The following is a 22,804-nucleotide window of genomic DNA, read 5'->3' on the forward strand; positions in this document are numbered from 1 at the left end:
TGTCTTCTATAGAGTGATGTTCCTTTCAACATTGCCAAGACAAACCCATTCTACCAACCTATGTTTGATGTTGTTGTCATTGGCCCGGGGTACAAAGCCCCCACCTTTGCAGAATTGAGAGGGCCTCTTCTTCAAGATGAAAAGACTGATTGCACTTCTAGATTAGACGAGTTTAAGGCATCATGGGAACACACTGTATGCATAGTCATGTCAGATGGTTGAACTGACCAGAAGGGTAGGACCCTTCTTAACTTCTTGGTTAGCTGTCCCAAGGGGACAATGTTTATGAAATCTATTGATGCATCTGCACACATTAAAGATGCACGTTTATTATGTGAGTTGTTGGACATCTTCATTTAGGAAGTAGGCCCCAATGTTTTTAAAACTGGAACTGGTGACCAGACCGGTCCACCTAATGAACCGGTTTACCGACCAGAACCAGTTGAACGGGACTGGTTAGGTCTAAACGAACCGGTTTTAGAAAAATACATTAAATAATTAATTTTTAATGAAACAAAACTATTTTTAAGATTTTAAACCATGATTCCAAGCCAATAGAGACAAAATATGCAAAGTTTGTTCATTTATATACCATGTAAAGGTGAATATATCAAAATGGCACCGAGTGCAATACATATCACTATGTCAAAATACATAAGAAATGAGGCTCTAAATAGCCTATAAAGTCCAAAAACAATGCTGCAAGCTATGAGGCCATTGGCCTACTACAAGTCTACAGTGTACACATGATCAATCATCAAGTTCATCACCACTACTAGACACAGGATCATCATCAGGAGCTACATAGATATCATCTGGTTCAGAGTCTGAGGATGCCTCAGCCTGATCTGCAACTTGTGATGTGGCGCATCGCTATTGATCCGTTTGTGTGTTGTTGTGTGAGTTGAATCTTTCAGTCGTTCTTATGTGTCTTGTTGCGTGAGTTGAATCTTTCAGTCGTTATGATGTTTGCGACATGTTGCTTTCATTTACAACTTATCATGATAAGCCCTTTTCCTTGTTGCAATTTACATGATATTGAAGTTTTACTTTCTTGTGAGGTTGAGATTTTTTGAAAGTTTAAGTAGTTTGCAAAATGCAACATCTGCAAATTCTTTTCCTTTTGCTCCCTATCATAAGGATTGGAGTTTTCAATCTTTCATTTACATGGGATCTGATGCACATTATTGAAAGTTCCAAACTTGTTTTTTTTGTTTTGTGGCTCTTATGGTCTTATTGCACCTTTATTGATACCCAAAGGTACATCATTGTGCAATGTGTTGTGGTAACTTTGAACTTCAAAACTTGCAAACTTTGTGCCATAGGTTGATACAAAAAATCAAAAGATAGTTGCAGTTGATCAAATGACACAGGCTTAAAAGATTCAAAGTCTAGGAGATTTTCACCTTGTCATAAGTATTAAAAAGTTAAAAGCTTTGATGATGCATGCCATATTACAAAGATGGAAGGTTGCCAAAAATTAGTGAATGTTGTTGGGACTAGCAAGTTCTAAGTTTAAGTGACATGAAAAGTGTCACAATGAGAGTAACTTTCGAGGAGGTGTGTCAAAGCTTGAAAACTTCAACAAAAGACATGAGGTGAAGATAAAAGAGGGACTAGTAGATGGAAAATTAAGGCTTAGCAACACTCCACAAATTTCACAAGTCATAAGCTCAATGCCAAAAAGGCTTTAAACAACACAAGCTAAAGATCTAATGTGAAACAAGGAGCTTGTAGGTAAAATGTAGTTGTTTCAAGATTTAGGTGGACTTTAAGTGGCAATGGATGCTGATTCCAACTCAAGCTTATTTCATTTGAGTCACAACCTCTACTAGCTGCACATCTTGAAAGTTTGATGTTAGTTGAACCAACCTAGCTCATTCACATAAACATTATATAGTAACCGGTCGGTTTAGGATGGAACCGGTCGGTTTGACTACAAACCGGCCGGTTAGGACCTATTAGGGCCGAAAATCTGCCACTTCGCCTTCCTGATCAGGGTTTTCAGCCGGTTCCAACCGGTGGCCTTGCTGACCGACCGGTTACCAGTTAGGAAGGCCAATTTTAAAAACACTGGTAAGGCCAAGAAATTTTGTTCGAGTCATAACAGACAACGCTGCAAATTATGTTGTAGCTGGCAAGTTGCTTATGGAGAGGTATCCTAACTTGTTTTGGAAACCTTGTGCTGCTCATTGTATTGACTTGATGTTGGATGATATAGGTAAGATTCCTCTTGTGAGGGATATTGTTGAATCATCCAGGAGCATAACAAAATTTATATATAATCATGCATTTGTGCTTAGCTTGATGAGAAGATTCACCAACAACAAGAGTTGGTGCGTCCTTCCATTACACGATTTGCCACTACTTTCATATCTCTTCAGACTCTGTTGAATTCTATGTGAGATGTGAAGAGCATGTTTCTTTCACCTAATTGGCATGCTTTATCTTTTAGCCGCAAATCAGAGGGAGAGGGCATATGCAGACTAGTTTCATATGATCAGAGCTTTTGGGCAGGAGTAGAGGAGGTGTGTGCCATTTCAGAACCTTTGGTAAGGATTCTTCGGTTGGTTGATGGAGACAAGCCCACAATGGGCTACTTGTATGAGGCCATGGATAGGGCCAAAGAAGCCATTCGTGCTTATTATGAAGATAAGGGAGACAAGGGATTAGAGAAACAACAGGTCATATGGAGAGTAATTGATGAGTGATGGAACAATACCCTCCATAACCCATTCATGCTGCAGGTATCTACCTCAACTTCGCATTTGCTTACGCTTGTGATTTCAAATTTGATGCCGAGGTGATGGATGGATTCTTCACTTGTGTTGAGAGGATGGTGGCATTTGAGCAAGAATGTGAAGATATTTCTAAAGAAATGGAGGTATATAAGATGGGAGGTGGCACATTTGGTTTTACCATGGCTATTAAGAATAGGACGACCAAAATGCCAGGTAAGCTTCAATTTGTTTCAAACTTTCAAGTTTAGAATTTCAATGTTTTATTTTATGTTTCTCATCTTTCTTTTAACTTGTATATGCTTGGTGGACAAGATATGGTGGCAAAGTACCCCATCTCCAAAAGCTTGCCATTCGAGTGCTCAACCAAACATGCAGTTCCTCTGGGTGTGAGTGCAACTGGAGTGTATCTGACAAAATACACAGCAAAAAGCGCAACAGGTAAAAAAATTTCAAATTAAATTTTTTTGAATTGATTTGATTATTTTTAATATTTAAATTTTCTAAGTACTAATTTACAATCTATGACCCTAATACAGATTGGAGTCCCAATGCATCAATGACATGGTCTACGTCTACTAAAATCTTTGATTGTGGGTGAGACAACTTCAGAAACCTCCTGATGTGGAATCCATCTCATTGGACAATATTGATACCACTTCTGCATGGAGGGTCGAGACTGAGAGGCCGACCATGGACTCGATTCCTGATTGGTTAGATGTGGATTCAGAGGAGGCAACAGTTGCAGGGGAGGGAGAGCCAGAGGTAGAGGAGGAGGAGCAACATCAAGGTCAAGAGGCAGAACTGGATGAGGATGATGGGGAGGAGGTGACACCATCTAGGATGGGCAATAGTAGCATAGGGCAAAGGCCACCCCTTTTATTGGCTTCTAGAGGATGAGTGAGTCCATTTGTATTTCCAGCGGTTGGGCCTTCTTCCTCTAGAGTAAAAGGCAAAGCCATTCCCTATTCCCATAAAAGGGGCAGAGGATCTTAGTGACTGATTACTTTATGACATGTAGATGACTTATGATATACATTTATTATATTTTTGTTGATATTTTGACTCTTGAGAGTTGAGACTCAGACAAGACTCAAGATTCAGGAGTTGATTCACTATTTTATATGTGATGTAGCACTAGACTTCATATGCATATTATATATTAGCTTTCTTTACATGTTTATGTGGAAATGCATTTATTTGACGTTGTGGATACTTTAGATGCTAAAAAAAATAAAAAATAAAATGAATATTTTTGTATTTTTTCAATTTTGCCGACTTTTTCAAAAAACTCCCGACTTTAAAGAGTCTTTCAATTTTTGGACCCTTGTCAATTTAATCCTGACTTCGAATTTTTCCACATTGATGTCGACAAAGCGAAATTCAGGGATTTAGAATTCGTGGCTATGACTCTGATGGTAGAAGGGATAAAAGGCAATCTTATCCCATTCATAGCTAACATCAATCATGCTCAGAAGATGTATGAAGCCTTGTCGAAGTTCACTATTAAGAACATTGGTCAAGTGGCAAGTTTGAAGAATAAGTTGAGGAATATGAAAATGACTAAAGAAGATATTGTGGCAACCTTCTTTTTGAAGATAGCTAGACTCAGGGATGATCTTTTGGCCATCGATGAGATTGTTCCAAACAAAGAATTGGTGATCACTGCTATATTAGGATTGCCACCCTCTTTGGGTGCATTTGCTTTAGGTCTCAACAGTTGGAAGGTAGCTCCCACCTTTGAAGAATTATGGACCGTCTGTAGTCAAGAAGAATTAAGGTTCTCAATGGTTGCCAATCTTGAAGGAGTATCAAATGCATATGTTGCTCATCATAAAGGAAAGAGATCGAAGGGACCAAGGAAGAAAGTTGACATTTCTAAGATAGAGTGCTATCAATGTCATAAGAAAGGTCACTACAAGAGTAATTGTCCCAATAATTCAAGGAATAAGAAGAGAGGAAGAGTTCAAGCTGACTTTGTTCAAGAAGGAGACTCAAAGAAAGTCGAGCCTGAAGAATCTGACATTAGGGATGTACACTATTAAGTCATTTGCGTTACATAACTTGTTTTATATCTTTTAGAATTTATAGGTTTTTAACATATCTTTGGAAAAGACATTTTTTGTATTGCTTTAAGTTTGTAGGTTTCCCTCAAGTTTTGGAGGGAGCTCCCAACAACTCTCAAAGATAAGTATCTCATGTCTTTTCAGTTTTGGGTTCATACTCATTCAATTTTGATTATATTGAATACTAATCACATTTCTCCCTTCGATGTCTTGACTAGGGAAAACATCTGAAAGAAGGAGGATCTCTCAAGACAAGGTTAGTCAAGAAACAAAGGTATGCTTTAAATATAGTGATTGAAAGGATTTTTTTATTTGATCATCTATTAATAACTTTGTTGTCACTAGCTGTACTGAATCTTAGTGATTCTTGTTTGGGTGATTCATCTCTTGATAAATCTACCCACCCTCTCTCATATTCTGAACTGATTTTGTAGAACCTTAGACAGGTTATGGAAAACCCTAACCGAAGGGTATGCTAATGTGAATGTCTGAAATCCTAAAGCTGCTTAGGGTGATTGTGAAATGCTAGTTGAATTTTATTGATGATGCCTTGTTTGGGGTTTTGGTGTGATTTGGAAATCCTAACTTGTTAGGGTTGAATGATGAGGTCTAAAATCCCGAACCTTTGAAGTTTTGGTAATGTTGGGTTAGGGTTGAATGATGAGGTCTAAAATCCCGAACCTTTGAAGTTTTGGTAATGTTGGGTTTTCTATGTTTATACATTGGAGCCCTAGCTCATTAGGGTTTGGTGGAATGTGTGATTCTACATTGGAACCCTAGCTTATTGGGGTTTGGTGGAATATGTGAGCAAGACCCTTACATTGTCTTAAAATGTTTTCTTTGGTATGTGTGTGTTTGTATGATCAAACCCTAGTGTAATCAAAATGATTGTGTGTCTAGACTCTAACTCTTATTTGATATTGTTGTGAAGTTGGGTTTGACTAACACATGAAATGTATTTGCATGATGATGCAATCTAGGCATGTATAGATGTGTCCTCTTGATTGAAACCCTAGCTTGGTCTAGGTCAAGATGTATTAATGTTGTTGGACATGTGATATGCTTATGTATGATTATGAATTCCTAGATATATGTGTTGACCTAGTTATTAATGGTCATAAGTCTTAGGATTTAATGGAAGTCCTTGTCTAAGATTCTAGGATGATGATATCTAGAAATCTAGGGTAAACCCTAGTGAAGTAAAATTGTCTCGTATGTGTGATATAACAATCTGAATTATATTAAGTGATTGTTGGAAATGAAAATCTAGGGTTTTGCAGTTAAATCCTAGTAGTGACGTTGTCTAGTGTGTAATATAACAATATGAGATTTATATGTATTTAATGATTGTTGAGATTGTGGAATTCTAGGGTTTTGAGTTAAACCTTAGTCAAAGTAAAATCTTTGGAATATGATGATTTGAGATTTGTATAAGATCGTTGAATTTGTGAAAATGGAATTCTAGGGTTTTGGAGTTGAACCTTAGTTGAAGTAGAAATCTCTGATGAATGTTTACTATATGATAATCTGAGATTTGTGGAATTTGAACTTTTGGTTGAGTTTGATGATTGCTCGGAAATCTAGAGTTTGCAAACTAATCCTAATGGTACTTGGTCATGTTAGTTACTGATTGATGGTTGATTGAAAATCTAGGGGTTTGGAACTAACCCTAGTGGAAGTTGGTCAGGTTAATGACGAAGTTTTGATTGACTTTGATTGATTCTTTTGTATGAAATGTAGGATTTGTATGAATCCCTAGTAAGAAGTATGTATTTTGAAAGGTTGTTAGATGTTTTGTAGATCTATATGTATTTTGAATTGTTTTTAGGGTTTGCTATATGTTGTAGTAAGGTATGTCATACCTTTGGAAGACACATTGAAACCCTAGATGGAATAAATGTTGTAGTCTAGGGTGTATAAAATCCCTAGCAAGATGTTGAAGAGTATATTTCTCTTGTTTGTAATTGAGTTTGGGTATTTGATATGAATAAGGTTGAAATGCTTCTATAATTTTGATATGGCTAACATCATGCTTCTGTAGATTTGGTTGTACTTGCTATTGAAGTTGTGCAGGTACACAATCTTTAACTTGTTGAAGATGCTCATTGATGTGATAAGCATGATGGGGATGATGATAACTTCTGATGAAATGGTTGGAAGTCTCGAAAGATTCTCCGATGTCGAAAAGAAGAAGTTGATCTCCCAGAGGAAGCATGAATAGAAGAGATGTACCTAAGATCAAGAGGGAGTTTAGATAAAGAGGTGCTTCCTGGTTGAGAGGGAGGGCATAGCTTGGTACTAATTTAAAAATGAATTTCGATGGATATGTTGTTGCACGAGAGTAGGAAGGAAAACATATGATTGAGGAATCTTCTGTTAAAGATTCGGTTGATAGTCCTACTATGAAAACTTGAGAAGCAACATTAGTTGTCTGTAAGACCCCAGAGGTTTGTATTTCATTATATACATGTGAAAGTATATTATTGATTGGTGTTGTGTTTGTACAGGTGAATCTCTCGAAGGATTTGATAGCATGTTGGTTACCAATCAGTTTGATTGGGAGAGATTGGTTATTCTTGATCTACTGGATCAAGGGGTGTTGAGGCTTTGTGAGTGAAGCATTGCCTCGAAGGACATCTGGCCGGCACATTGTGTTGATGTCTAGAAGTTGGAAAGGTGGTGTTGATCAAAGAGCTTTGTTTTGGATACACACCTGGATTTTTGGGTTGATGGTTAGCAAGTAAGCCTAATGGTACCTAGAGGGGTTGAAAGCTTGAGTCCATCTTAGTCCCACTTGGATAGATTGCCTTGGTCAGGAATCTAGTCCATGGCATTGCGGTGCCTAAATTGTTGAGTGACTAGTTGGATAGATTGCCCTGGTTAGGAATCTATTCCATGGCATTGCGGTGCCTAAAGTTCTTCATGGTTCATATAGTTTGAGATCTTCCATTGTATTTGTACATTATGAATACCTCCCTAGTTAAGTGGGAGTGTTGGAAAATACCACTATGTTTGGTCTTCAATAATGTACTTAAGTCATCATGTAATGTACTTGCCAAAAGAATAAAGAAAATATTTTTTATTATTGTTATTGTGACTTATTAAAGCATGGGTTTCATGCTTGGGTCACCATGTTTTAGGTCAAAGTCCCCATTCAGGACTTCTAGGATTTATTCTGAGTCTATAGAATTATTGTACATTTAAAGGGACTCTTCTTGGGCTTTTGAATCATGTAAAAAAGTTAAGTATTGAGTCAAATATGAATTATGGAACCTCCACACCATGTCGGCCTAAGGGAAGATCAAGTCGGCTTAAGACCCTATTCGACCCCACAAGAAGCCTATAAAAAGGACATCAAACTAATTTGGAGTATCACTTCTCATCAAGTTTAAATTCTCTCTAATTGGTAGAACTGCGAAAATATCTTGTTGTTGGGTAGAAGTGCAAAGTTCTCTTGTTACTGGGAAAGTTTATTGTCGGGAAGCCAAAGTGAATGTGAGTTTGGGTGAGTCTATGGAGACAAGGAAAATCAAAATTTTGGTGTTGGTCTCTCTCTGTTTTGTGCTCTAGATTGGGAGATCGAAGTCTTCCAAGTTGGACTGTTGCCGGAAGCTGTTAGTTGCTACAAGTTGTTGCATAGTCGAAGTTGTTGGGAAGAGGTCAAACTTCTGGAGGCTGACTTGGTGTGGAGGGAAGGTTTGGTCTTGGTCTAGGATGAAGAGTCTCAAAGAATACTATTGAAAGGAAGAATTACTTTGACTGGGTTTTCCCCTCGAGGGGGGGTTTTCCCTGGCATGTGCCTACATCTTGTGTCCATTGTTTTATGTGTTGTTGCTTTTGGTAATTGCTTGATGAACTAAAGAAAGAAGATATAAAGAATCATAATAATAAGAAACATCACAAGTAATTATCAAGATCAAGAAAATATTTACTGCCTTTCTGATTTTCCAACATAAATGAGCAGTGATATCATTATGGTTCATATCATACTGGATTGTTAAAAGAATTATTTTCTTATTACTAAATGGGAAAAGGAATGTTTATTGAAAACCCTAGAATCTAAGAGAAAGCTTGGAGCAAAAATCTCCCTAGAATATTACGGTGGTATCAGAGTTGAGCATCCTTCCACCTTGTGAGTGCATGAACCTTGTATGTTTCCAGAAGATATGAGCGACGTAACTATAAGAAGAAAGAGGAAAACGCATCAGCTAGCTATGGGGATAGAATAGGGCAAGGGGAACAAGGTCCAGGTGCCCTACAAATGCAATACTCCAACAACAGCAGCAAATGACCAACTTGCTACTGAAAGGGCAGCAACAGATGGCTCAGGTGATTGTCCAAGCCATAAATAATCTTGGTAACGGTGGGTTGAACGCAGGTGGTTGGTACTAAAGGAAACAACAACCATAACCTCGGTTTCTCCAATGTTGTTCCTAAAACACAACAAGGCAACCGGTGGAAGGAGTCACAAACCCTTACTCCCTCAATTTTTAAACCATCAACAGATAGCGACCCAAGAAGTTGCAAAGACAAATAGACTCTTTGATGACTACTTTCGGGAGTATGCAGCACTAGAAGAGAACACTCAAGCAACCCTAACCTTCCCAGAATACAGCAATATCAGATGCCAGAATAGACTCGGGGAACAATGAAATTTGGATTTGATGTGCAAGGTAGGAAAGTTGTCCATCCCCTCTTTTGATGGGTCATCAAAATGCCCAGCAAGTGCTTGGGTGCAAAAGTTGGACACCTATTTCTGACTTAATCCCATGTAAGAAACATATGTTATTCAATTTGCCACGCTACACCTAGAATGAGAAGCACATCATTGGTGGTATCATGGAATGGTTACGTTGGGACATGCAAACATCGCATCTTATGTAGACTTTACGCAGAGATTGATAGATACATTTGATCAGAGGAACCCAAATATACCCTTTAGAGAGCTAGCACAACTCAAGCAGAGTAGATCGAATGAGGAGTATATCACAAAATTCGAATGGCCTACAGTCATGGTTATAGACATAGTCGAAGAAAGACTAATCATGCTCTTCTCAGAAGGATTAGCCGAACCACTATAGGGTTGGGTTAAGGTATTCAATCCTGCAACCCTATCAGATGCCATGAAGAAGACTCAAGATATGGGAGGTGCATGACCAAAAGTGAAGGCTCCACCCATGCCACCAGTCCTTCCAAAAGACAAGGGAAAGACAATATCTGAGGACAACGAAACCAAGAATGATCGGTTAGATGAAGAAACTTGAAACGAGCTTGGAAGAAATAAGCTTTGTTTCACTTGCAAAGAGCTATGGGAACCAGGTCACCAATGTTTGGGAATGTTAGTTTTTGTAGCATCGGATGTGTTCTAGCCACGAGATTTGATGGACAGGCTAGAATACATGTATTCTCTAATACCCAGAAATTGTTTCTGGAAATTCCACCTAGAGACAACATAATTAGATTTATTAGTTCAGTCAGCTGCAGCACAGATGCAGCACATATCAGAGTTGTGCAGTGGTTTGGTAGGTAGCAGCAGTGTGACAAGAGATGTGTAGAGATAGGGTGTTGTTTCAGTGGGTTGCAGCTAGAACACATTCCTCGCTAAGAGGGAGTGTTATTTTTTGTAGCATCGGATGTGTTCTAGCCATGAGATTTGGTGGAGAGGCTAGAATACATGTATTTTCCAATACCCAGGAATTGTTTATGGAAATTCTGCCTAAAGACGACTTAATTAGATTTATTAGTCAGTTTTTAATATTTCCTAAGTCTAAACTTAGGAAATATGATTAATTAATCAGAATTAATTAAGTCATGGTGAGAATGTTCTGGAAAAGTACATGGATCGATTTCTAGTTAATCCTAGCCATTGATTAAGATTTAATTGTGGTCGTTGAAGTTTCGTTGGAGGATTATAAGAAGAAGTCGATGGGGCTTGGAGAAGACACACCAAAATTCAAATCAATTGAGCATTCGATTTTCCTGGGAAATTGATCTCTAGAGTGGCGTCATTCAGTTGCTGGAGGTGATTCAGTGAGATTGAAGTGTAGTGAGAGAGGGGCAAAGATAGTGAGGCCGGAGGAAGCTCTTCCAGTTCTGGCGAGTACATTGCAGAGAAGCAGTGATTGCCATAAAGAGGCAGCACAAAGGCCTCTAGAGGAGATTTCGTTTTGCTAGGGAGAAGTCGAGACTCAATGTGAGAGTTGGATAGAGGTTCTAGAGGCCAGGGGAATCAGTTTCCCAGACAGCAACTGACGAGACAGTGAGAGGTGATGCAGTTCCGAGCTAGAGGGACACAGTGACTACATAGGCTAACGCAGAAACTGCACAGAGGTAGCAAGGGACGACTCGGTTTTGAGCTGAGGTCAGTGTTGGATTGCCTATGGAGTGAGGAATTTTCCTCACTAGTTATTTTTGCCAGTTTTCCTGTTTGGATAGCCTATTTGGGCATCCATAGTTTGTACTCGAATTTTCACTACTGCATAATATTAAAACCCCAAGCTACTGCACCAGTTTTCCCGAGTTGGGTTTTTCCGGGGACTTAGTCCAAAAATAACAGTGTCATATTGTGTGTGTGCATCTATTTCTTCCAGAGTTTTTATTTCTTCCACAGTATTTGTTTTGTGAAGGTTGCAGTGTATTTGTTTTGATATTTGCCGTAGCACACAACAAATAATTTGTTTAATTAAATTAACAAATAGAAGAAATAACATCAGTTGTTGCAATAGGATTCAGGGTTAGCCGAATTTTCACAAGGAAAAGGTAATATTCACTACAATGAAGTATTTCCTGATAGCGACAGTGAGAGATACAACGTAGCCACCAAGCAGGGATTTTAGCATCTATGAATAAGCACCACCCCTAAAAGCAGCGAGGAAGCCACTTCTGAGAATTGAAGGAGGTACTATCACCACTCTCTCAGGAGCTCCTAAATATCACACATTCAAAATCAAGGGTGCTATACAAGGGAAACATGTCATAGCATTGATAGATGGTGGAGAAAAATACATTAGAGGAAATTTCAGCCTAAAAGTGGCCTCCTAAGGAAAATAATAAAATAAGAATTATGAATTTTCGAGGGAAAAGAAGAAAACTACTTTTTTCTATTGTATTTTTGGCTTATCTCCTTATAGGTTTACTCAAATTTTAAGTGTAGGTACTCATTGGATGCCAAATTTAATTCTGCATCCAAAAAGTGTCTACACTTGAAATTTGAGTAAACCTATAAGGAGGTAAACCAAAAATACAATTAAGAAAAGTAGTTTTTTTATTTTCCCTCAAAAATATTTGCATGTACCACTTTTCAAATTTAAAGGATTTTGAATGGTTTACATATTATGTATATGAAAATTTCACGGGCACTTTTAGGCTGAAATTTCCTCTAATGCAACTTTATTGATGCAACCGTAGTGGTATAGAGAGGCATCCCCATCCAAGGATTTGAGGGCTTCGAAGTGAGGGCAACTGATGGGTATCATATGGCATGCACCTAGGTAGTTCCACAATTGAGCATTACTCTTGGTAAGTATACGCTTACTAATAATTTTTATGTGATAGAATTTGCAGATACTAATATGGTGTTGGGATTTCAGTGGTAGTACTCACTCGGAAGAATTGTCATGAACTACCAAATGATGGAAATGGAATTCTCAGACCAAAAGGGCAGCAAGGAAGTTATGAGACGAATGACCAATGGTGTTCCCTGCATTGTCATAGCCCAACAAATGGAGATCATACCCAAACAAGGATAAGTCACTTGCATGTTAGCGTGTAGAACTAAATGTAACAATTTACAATCTAGTGAGGTCAGGCATGTGGAACATGACACATTCTTCAGAGATTGGAGATCCCATCTCTCAGTAGAGTACTCCAAGAATAAATTTGCTTGTGAAATATTGGATGGACTCATTCATGATGATAGGTATAAGGTGGAAGATGAAATCATCTTCTACAAAGATCAGATATATTTTGTCCCCAAATCTATGCTCAAGGAGAAGCTCATTAGAGCTACACATAACAAACCAGCTGAAGTCACAATAAATTCTAGCCCTCGGGACAAGGATTGCATAAACAAAGAGAATTTAATTGCAGCAACAAGAGAAGAAAGGAACATGAGACAAACTGGCATGCAGGAACAATATCCAGTCAACACCAATATTTCATATGTTGATTAGCCCGTTGTTGAACAAGTGGCATCCAAGGTTGCGGGGGAGCCCCCCTCCCCCAAATCCACTCCCGAAGCACGTTACCTTAAAAAAAATCTGCTCCCTGGTTTTTTTGGAGCAAACGAGGGAGTGACCGCTCCCTGATTACTCTCGTTCACTCCTGGTGGGTGAAAAAGGCACATTCACGTGGCAGATTTTTGGAGGGAGGGGAGGGGCCAAAAGAAATAAAAGGCCCTCCTCCCCTCCCACAATTCACCATTTGCATATTGTGAGAGCAAGAAAGGGATTTTGGAATTGGAGTTTGAGTTGAGGAGGAAGATTGAGAGGGTTCCTTGGGAGCCTAAGAAGCTTTCAAGGGAGATTGGAGCTTGGGATTGAAGGCCAAAGAGGTAGGATCTAGACTCTAATCTGGCGTTAGTGTTTTTATATGTTCATTGTTAAATGAAAATGTTCTCTTCTCTCTTTCCCATTCCCATTCCTTCATTTTATTGCAGGCAAGAAACTATAACTCCACCAAGGTTCAAAACTTCAAACATCACGGCTATATGGCTTGGCATTCTCTTAATGTTGGTTCCTTTTTTTGTTATGATGGTGTTAGAGAGCAGAAGAAGGACGAGTGATGAAGAGGATGAAGAAGTGGGTAGTGGTGGATTTGAAACCCCTGGAGAGGAGTACCTTGGTGAGGAGGAGGAGTGATAAAAATTTGCTGACAATTCGCTCCCAAACCAGGAGCTTTTGAAAATGTCGCTCCCCACTCCCAATTTCGTCCTGCTCCCAAGCAAAGCAGGAGCAGGGAATGACATTTTCAAAAACTCTTGGTTCGAGAGCGAATCGGAAGCGAATTTTTATATAATAAATATTTATATATATTTTGATGCATATATGTCAACAAAAGCATGTAGAATGATGAATTAGATATAAAAAGCATACAAACATGTATTGAACCATATAACACCAATCATCTAGAAGTTATAATATTTATCAACCACATCCAAAAGTTAGTAACATACAACATACCGAGTCTCATGATTCATCAATCTTAAAGTTTCAAGCTTTCAAAATTCCATTTATCATCATTGATCACTAAAGTTGTAACTTGTACTTGTAACCATTACCATTACCAAGTATCCAAATGATAACAAAGAATATCTAACATGAAATGAAATGTTTCAACTTTCAACTTTCATGAAGGATCATATTCATAATTCATTACCAATGAGTTATATTTGCCAACTTCAAAATTCAAACTTAAATTGTCATATATTGTTTACAAAAAATATCATAATAAATATGAAAATGTCTATTGTCACCTAAAGTGTATACCTAAGGCGCAACGCTTAGAGTAGGGGCTGTCACTCTGATCCCTACTCACTCCGTTTAGACTCTCTCCTAGCTAAGTCAAGGGGGTAGTCCCTAAAGAAGATGATGAGGGAAAACTTGTTGGAATAACAAGTCCTAGGAGAATAAGGGCAAGGCAATTACTTATTTCCGTAACTTGAATTAAGGATTAGTTGACAAGTGTGATTATGAGATGATCAATGGATATGCTCACAAGATGAATCTCAATTAGATCAGTAAGTCAAAGCCAGATAAACACATAAGGACCAGTGCCTTAAAAACAATGATCAATAAAGATGTAACACTTCCAAAACGTAATATTTCAAGTTGCACGATAAGTAATGTTGCAAGACAAATGTTAGCATGGAAGATGTAAGATGAGCAGAAAATAACTTGCAATTTAAATGTAACGAGTGTTTGCACTTTAAAGAGATATCAATTAGATAAGAACAATTGACAAGTATAAATGAAACTTGCAAGTGAATCAGAAGCTGCTCATAAATCAATGAGATGACACAATGGATGCAACCTTTGTTATGTGAAATGCAAACTGCCAGGGTACTTCAGAAACTACTTAATGAAACGATGCCAGTTGAGACAGTGAGAGCAAATGCTTTAGTTATGTACTTATTCAGGATGCTTTCCCATTTTTAACAGTGAGAAATAAGTGGCATCATGCCAAACAAGGTTATCAAGACCAGAGAGAACTTATGCCAAATATTCAAAGGAATTCCAAATGTCACAAATATGTCAGTCACCAAGGATTAGACCGTTGTGATTTAATATATGACAGTCCACTACTAAAATCCAATTTAAGAATGGAATAAGATATTACTGTTATGATTTCAGATCTTAGCATAAACAAACAATAGTAAGCTAACTTATTACAGCAGTGGATCATTTATGCTAATTAGTACAGCAGTAAATTACCAATGTTAGAGGAGCAGCAGATGAGTTTATGACAGCAGTGAGGTATTCCAATGACAAATATGCTCAGAACAGTCCAGAACTATTAAATTGTAGCTCTTTATATGAGTTTATTCAAGGCAGAAAGTAAACAATGATGCATATCATGCCCTAGGTGCTTCTTTTAGAAAGTAAACAGTCATGAAAAGATTTATGAAATATGCCCAATAAATGGTTACTTGGTTAATGCAATTCAATATTTTAGAGCTTCAATGAATTGAATTATGTCTCTTAAACAAATTTGAGAATCACAGCTATCAAGAGATCAAAGAATTGTAAGAATGCAATGAGGGTTTGAGAGGGAAAAAATGGCAAACCAGTGGCCCTTATGCTTGATAAGTGGCTAATCTTCTAGCTCAGAACCTTTCCAATGAAGTAAGTACTTGCAGACATCAAAATTTATCTTCAAAGAATGCTGCAATTAGTTTAGAAAACCCAATGATATTTAGCAGTGACTGAAAGTTGCAATAAAGGGATAAGAGAGGAAAAATGGCAGAGGAGGCAAGGAAAAAGGAGCTGGAAGCCCACGGCCAAGTCTGGGAAGAGACCCTAAGACCTGTTGCCTATGAGATCAAGGCCTTAAAGGTCTGTTACAAGGTCAAGGATGAGGAAACAGCAAGGAGATAGGGACAGCGAGGCAAAAGCAGAGGCTGGTGGACGAATGAGGCAATGACAATGGGCTGGAAGGGTGTTGAGAAGGAGAAAGGAGGTAAGGAACGGCTGAGCGGAGGAGGAGGGAAAAGAGGTGAGGGCCGAGAGGAGAAGGGAGGCACGGCAGGGATAATGAGGCTACTATAGGCAGTGGAAGGGAAGAGGGAGCCGTGGCAGGGAAGATGAGGAGCGGAGGAGGGAAAAGGGGAGCAGAGAGGGCTTTGGAGGCTGAAAGGAGCTGCGGCAAGGGATTTGGAGGGCCTTTTAGGGCTTGTGTGAGGCCTCTAAGGCCTTAAAAAAGGTTTTGCCCAACTTCAGAAAAATATATCAACCTCAGATCTTTTTTTATTCACTGAATAATCTTGAATTATTTGGCCTTGAAAAAAAAATTGAGATTAGATCTTGCCCTCCAAGGCCTAGATCTATCTCAAACCCCAACACTTTTCTTGAATAAGCTTAGATCTCCACCTGCACAAATAAAAAAATTAAAATACCCAGATCCCAAAGTATATACAGAAATAAAATTAAAACCCAAAGCCCAAAGGAATTAGAAAATTAAAATTTTATTTCAGATCTATACAATTAGGATATAGATTTATTAGATTTGAGGAGTATGAGTCCAACTCCACTCCTATATTTGTAGAATCAAGCCCTTCCTAGCCAGATCTATCAATTAAACTCAGTATATAAAAGATAAATAATTTTAAATGAGGCACTAGCCAAGAAACCCTCGAAAATAAACTTCATTAGGTAAATCCTGGGATTTCAATCAAGAAAGCTCTTCAGATCTTATGCCTTGGGAGTGGGCTTCCCCTCACGACCAAGTTCTTGAATATAAGAGATCTCTGCACACTCAAATCAAATTGTCAGATCGATAGAGATATAAAAGAATACTATAATCCTAAAAAATTAGAGATACTTGCTAATTTAATTGAATTAAAATACTATCTTAGATCTAATAACCTATGCAAGATACCTATGCAATAAGTTATTCCACGAAGGCTAATAATCAACAACTTCTAAAATATATTTCAGCAGAGCATTAGGAATAGTATTACCATAAAAAGTGGGAGAAACGCCACCATCAATGACAACCCCAAAGACTTTGCGTTATTATTATTCCAGAAAAATTACAAGAGAGCTTCAAGAGCTAGTACATGATACAAAGATCGGATGATTTGAAAAGCAAATGGCTTCTAATTTATAGTTAAATTATCGAAATAGCTAGTTGGATTGATCCCCGTTAAAATAATCTCGACCGTTGATAAAGATTTAATTATCTTTTAATCTCCACCGTTGAATTTTTTTTTTTGAAGAAGAAGAATTTTCGAATTTCTCTTTTAATGCCTTTTTAATAATATTGAGCTAATTTCCTCAAAAAATTGACGTTGACTTAACCACAAAAGCTAAGGTCCAAAATTTCTTGAAACTTTCAATATTCCCCAGTGTTGCACACATCGCGATCGGGATTTAATCGGCGCCGGGAAAAAAGCGGAAAAAATCGTTAAAATCGGGAAAAAATCGGAAAAAAGCGGGAAAAAATCGTTTGGCACAAAAATATTCATTTTTTTTCAATTTTTTTCAATTTTTTTAATATCTAAACCATCTACAACATAAAATAAATACATTGACACATAAATATGATAAAAAAACTAATATATAAGATGTTTAATATCATTTCTAGCGCTAAAATCACACATAACATTGAATCATGTCCTGAATAGTAAGTCCTGAGTCCCAAGTCCAACTCAGCCTCAAAATATCAACAAAAAATATGATAATGTATCTCATCATGTCATAATGTCATATACAATAAAATGAAAGTCTAATCCTATTGATTTCCTCTGCCCCTCTTGCGAGAAAATGGCACAACTTTCTCTTTCCCTCTAGATGTAGAAGCTGGTGCCTGTGGTGGTGGAAATGGCAGTGGAGTCTGACGTGCTCTAGAAGCTGAAGAACTAGTAGTAGCAGCTACAGGAGGCTGAGGTGGACGGAGACCACGTCCTCTACTGGTGGTAGTGGTAGCCCGGGTAGCCCGGGTAGGCGGTGTCACCTCCTCCTCCTGCTCCTCCAACTCCTCCTGCTCCTGCTCCTGCTCCTCCTCCTCCTCCCCCTCCTCCTCCCCCTCATCCTGCACTAACCAATCCTCAGTGGGATCCATGAGAGGCCTCTCGGTCTCAACCCTCCATTCAGCAGTGGTGTCAATCCCATCCAATGAGATGGCTTCCGTATCAGGTGTCTTCTCTAGTTGTTTCACCCACAATCGAAGATTGTAGTAGACATAGACCATGTCATTAAGTCTATGGGACTCCAACCTGTACAAAGTTCATGAAATAATAAATTAATAATTAATATTATAAAAAAAATATTGTTTAAAACTTTAATGAATTCAAAAATTTATTTGGAAATTTGCAATATTTTAAATGTTTAAGTGTTAACCTATTGCGCTTCTTGTTGTGTATTTTTTCAAATACACTCCAATTGCGCTCACATCTTGAGGAGCTGCATGTTTGGCTGAGGATGCGCACGGCAAGATTTTGCAAAAGGGGTACTCTGCCACCATACATCTTCCACCATGCGTCTACAACAAAATTACAAAGAAAATTTTAAATAAACATAAGAAAAAAATGGAATTTGAAGAAACAATGAAATTTGAAACAAAGTTACAAAGTACATACTACAAACTAAAAAATACCTGGCATTTTAACCGTCCTATCAATGACAGCCATCTCAAAGCCAAATGTGCCAGCTGACAACTTATATTGCTCAATTTGTCTAGAGACCTCCATACGTTCTTCTGGAGTTCTCACCATCTTCTGGACACAGGTTAATAATCCTTCCACGACCTCAACATCAAAATTAAACCCACATGCATAAGAAAATGCAGGGTTCAGGAAAAGGCCAGCAGCATGAATGGGACGATGGAGTGTGTTGTTCCATCGCTCATCAATGACGTTCCATAGAAGGAGTTGTCTCTGGAACCCATCATCTCCCTTGTCATCATAGTAGGACCGAATGGCTTCTTTGGCCCTATCCATGGCTTCATACAAATAGCCCATTGCGGGCTTCTCAGCATCAACCAACCGAAGAACCTTTACCAAAGGTTCTGTAACAGCGCACACCTCCTGCACTCCCACCCAGAAGTCTTCCTGGTATGAAACTAGTCTGCAGACGGCCTCTCCTTCTGGTTTGCGGCTCATTGACGAAGCACGCCACTCCTCTGAAAGAAACATTCTCTTCAAATCCCACATAGAATTCAAGAGGGATTGAAGAGATATGAAACTCGTCGCAAACCGTGTAATGGCGGGGCGCACCAACTCTTTGTTGTTGGTGCATTTTCTCATCAAGCTAAGCACAGATGTGTGATTGTAAATAAATTTTGTGATGTTTTTTGATGAGTCAACAACCTCTTTGACAAAGGGAATTTTCCCAATGTCCTCTAACATCAAATCAATACAATGGGCAGCACAAGGTGTCCAAAATAAAGTAGGATGCCTGTCCATAAGCATTCTACCAGCAGCAACATAATTTGCAGCATTGTCCGTTATGACTTGGACAACATTTTCTGCACCCACCTCCAAAATAAACACATCCAGCAAATCACATAAAGTTTTTGCATCTTTGATTTGATGAGTTGCATCAACAGATTTGATAAACATAGTCCCCAAGGGACAACTAACCAAGAAGTTTATAAGGGTTCTCCCCTTTTGGTCAGTCCAACCATCTGACATAACAGTGCATCCTGTTTGTGCCCATGATGCCCTAAAATCCTCCAATCTTTGGGTGCAGTCACGCTTTTCATCTTGAAGAAGTCGGCCTCTGAAATCATGAAGAGAAGGGAGTTTGTACCCCGGGCCAACACTGGCAATAGCATCAACAGTAGGTTGGAAAAATGGATTATTCCTTATAATGCTGAAAGGAATATCACTCCAGAGGAGAAATTTTGTCATCAACTTGTCAGCTTTTTCTTTTTCAGTTCTTTTTAGCATTGAACCAATAGTTGGTTGTGAACCAGGTGTGGTTCGAGGAACAAAATATGATGATGCAGCTACCGGATTGACTGACGCTGCAGTAGAACTTGTGCCACTTGGCCCACTTCCTTCAGCTGACCTTTTTAGTTGCCTTTTGAGTTCTTCTTTGGCGTCTCTAGTGTGCTCTAATTCTCCCAATGCTCTCATGGCTTTTTGGATAATTTCAGCATTTGTCTTTAGACAGGGCCCCACATCACGTCCAGGGATTTGTGCAAGGTGGAACTTCAACCTGTACACCCCCCCGAATATTTCCTTTCCACACAACTTGCAATACAAGTTTTGTCTATCATTCGGAGTTTTAGGGTCACCATATTCCCAGAAAGGATCCAATTTCCTTGGCATGTTTGTTTTTGAATTTTGAATTTGCAAACCTATGGAAAAATAAGGATTAGGAAATAGGAATTTAGGATTACATAAATGATAATAGTAAATACAAATTACAATTTAGCATTTGCAAAATTACAAGCTAATTATTTCCAAAATCCCAATTTCTAAACCCAAGTTACCCAACCAAATGCCAAAAAACAATGAAAAATAAAAAAAAATAAACAATGTTTAAAGAAAATGAGAAAATAAAAATAAAAAATTGGTTCTCATAGTCATAACAAATAACCCATCCCAAATCAATGAAAAATTTCCAAAAATTCTTTAAAAACAATGAAAAACAAAGTTTTTATAGAACCAAAACAAAAAAAAATTAATCTACATACCTGGTTTATGGACAAATTGGCGATCTTGGCTTGGATTCCTCCTAAAATCGCTTCGATTCGCTCCCACAACCGACGGCAACCCTCTCCCTCACTTCTTCTCCTCCTCCTCTGCGCGGACTGCTGAATGAATTAAAAAAAAATCGATTTTCCCATATAAAACCCCGCTGCCCGCGCCCTCCACGATTTTTATTGAAAAAATCGCGATTTTTTCAAAAAATCGCGATTTTTTCGATAAAAATCGTTATAAAAAAAAGGTGGCGATTTTTATGTAAAAAATCGCGATTTGAATCGGCTAAATGAAAAAATCGCGCTTTTACGATAAAATCGCGATTTTATCGCGATTTTAACAACACTGATATTCCCTTGGTAGGGGACCTCCAAAATTAATTTATCTAGAACCCACAAATTTTTTTATTTTGGAGAATTTATTTTTCCTAATACTTAAATTTGACTCTAATTAATTAAATTTTTGGCTTAGGATTTTTAATTATTTTTTGCTAGAAAATTTAATTAATTGACATATGAGGGGATTAATAATTTTCTCAAACCCTCTAATATTTTAGCATCATGGCTAAAATATTATTTACATAAGATAATTACATTTCAACCCTCAAAGGGAGAAAACCCAATCGTTATAGACCCTCAATTATTTTTACCCAATTCTGCAATTCTAGATGATCTAGTGGACCACGTGATTTGTAATAAAATAATTTAGCCAATTAGCTAAAATTATTCTCAAATCACTTTTACAGAAGACTCGATTAGAACACTGGGACTTACCTAAGATCTTGATGACAAAATCCACCCTAGCTTTGGGGTGAGGTTGGAGGGAAAAACTTTGTCGATCATCCGTGTTTAGAAACATAAATGAATCAGTGAGATGAAAAACCTCCTAGGTTGGAAATCGTCACCAAAATAGTAGGCTTACCTAGGTTGTTACATACATTTATGGTCATACTAAGATCATTTACATTACAAATTGCACAATGGGTTTATAACTTTGACAAACTGATGACTGGTGAATCCAGGGTGATCTAAGTGCTTGAACATGAATCCCTTCGCGAAAAAGTGTACTGCTATAGGGTAGTTGACACGGAGTGGTCAACAATGTGGACAGTTAGAAAAACTACTAGAAACTAGAAAAGAGAAGTAAATATATTATCTACTACTTCATGCGGCCCTTGCCACGCGAAATATCTAATTTCTAAGAAGGTCATGGCAGTTTACTAGGAGTCTCTTCCCGCATAGTCAGATCACTAGAACTAGAAGGCACATGACCTCCACGTGAGGATGTAGATGGAGGTGGCGACAACAAAGGAAAAGATTGTGGAACTCGAGCACTGCTACTGGATGATGGGGGTGGCATGGTTTTTGATTCATCATCATCTTTCAAAATTTTTGTTTCCAATTCTTTTAGATGTAGAGTGTCATCCTCTAAATTATCTTCCTTTGGGATGTTGTTCCAAGTTGTATATGATGTATCATCACAAGCCCGCTCACAATAATGACTCAACAACCTCAAGTTGTAGTGTACATAAACCAAGTTTTCTGCTCGGTTTTCATTGAATCTGTTTCTTCTCACATTATGGATGAAGCTATAGGTGCTCCAACACCTCTCTGCAGAAGAAGTATTTACAACCTATGAAAGCACTTTTTTTGCCAATTTTGCCAAAAGTCCCTGGCCACCGTACGTGTTCCACCATGTGACAGCATCAAATTCGCCCCTATCTTCCATTGCATGCAAAGAACCAAACACTTCAATGCTAGTGAAATATCTGCCTAATTCAATACGCAATCTAGCACACTCCTCCTTGTCAGGGACAAGCTTGTCGAATGTTATCATATACCCATTTTGTACCTCTGGATATGTATGGGGTTTGGCCCTAACCCTACCCCTAGGTGCAAGTTTTCCCAACCAAGATGGAGAGTAGTACTTTGGCATAAGAATATACGCCAAGGCATGTAGTGGAACGTTAAGTTTACCCCACCGTGCACACACAAAATTGTGAATAATATCATACAAGTTGGGACCTTTTTGCTGAACAATATGTTTTATTTTCCCCAACATGTTATTCATCTGCTCATACACCTCCCCAATCATTGGTGCATCTGTATCTACAAAACTTATCATGTTATAAATGG

At 38.2% G+C, this 22,804-nt stretch overlaps 1 protein-coding gene across 2 annotated transcripts in view; it reads left to right on the top strand.

The window, feature by feature from the left end:
- The window catches only part of GALAK (galacturonic acid kinase), a 475,159-nt gene that overhangs the window by 447,525 nt on the left and 4,830 nt on the right, over positions 1 to 22,804 (top strand). Inside the window, exon 14 of one of the 2 annotated variants that reach the window (XM_089419802.1) lies at positions 5,023 to 5,078. The exons of the other annotated variant lie outside the window; for it this stretch is intronic. Within the exon in view, the coding sequence (XP_089275928.1) occupies positions 5,023 to 5,078 (56 nt within the window). The remainder of the gene's footprint in view (positions 1 to 5,022; positions 5,079 to 22,804) is intronic. 2 annotated transcript variants of the gene reach the window in all.

This window comes from Pinus tabuliformis, chromosome 4_1 (assembly GCF_031772625.1).
Source record: "Pinus tabuliformis cultivar Carrire ecotype Pingquan chromosome 4_1, CPIR1, whole genome shotgun sequence".
Classification (NCBI taxonomy): domain Eukaryota; kingdom Viridiplantae; phylum Streptophyta; class Pinopsida; order Pinales; family Pinaceae; genus Pinus; species Pinus tabuliformis.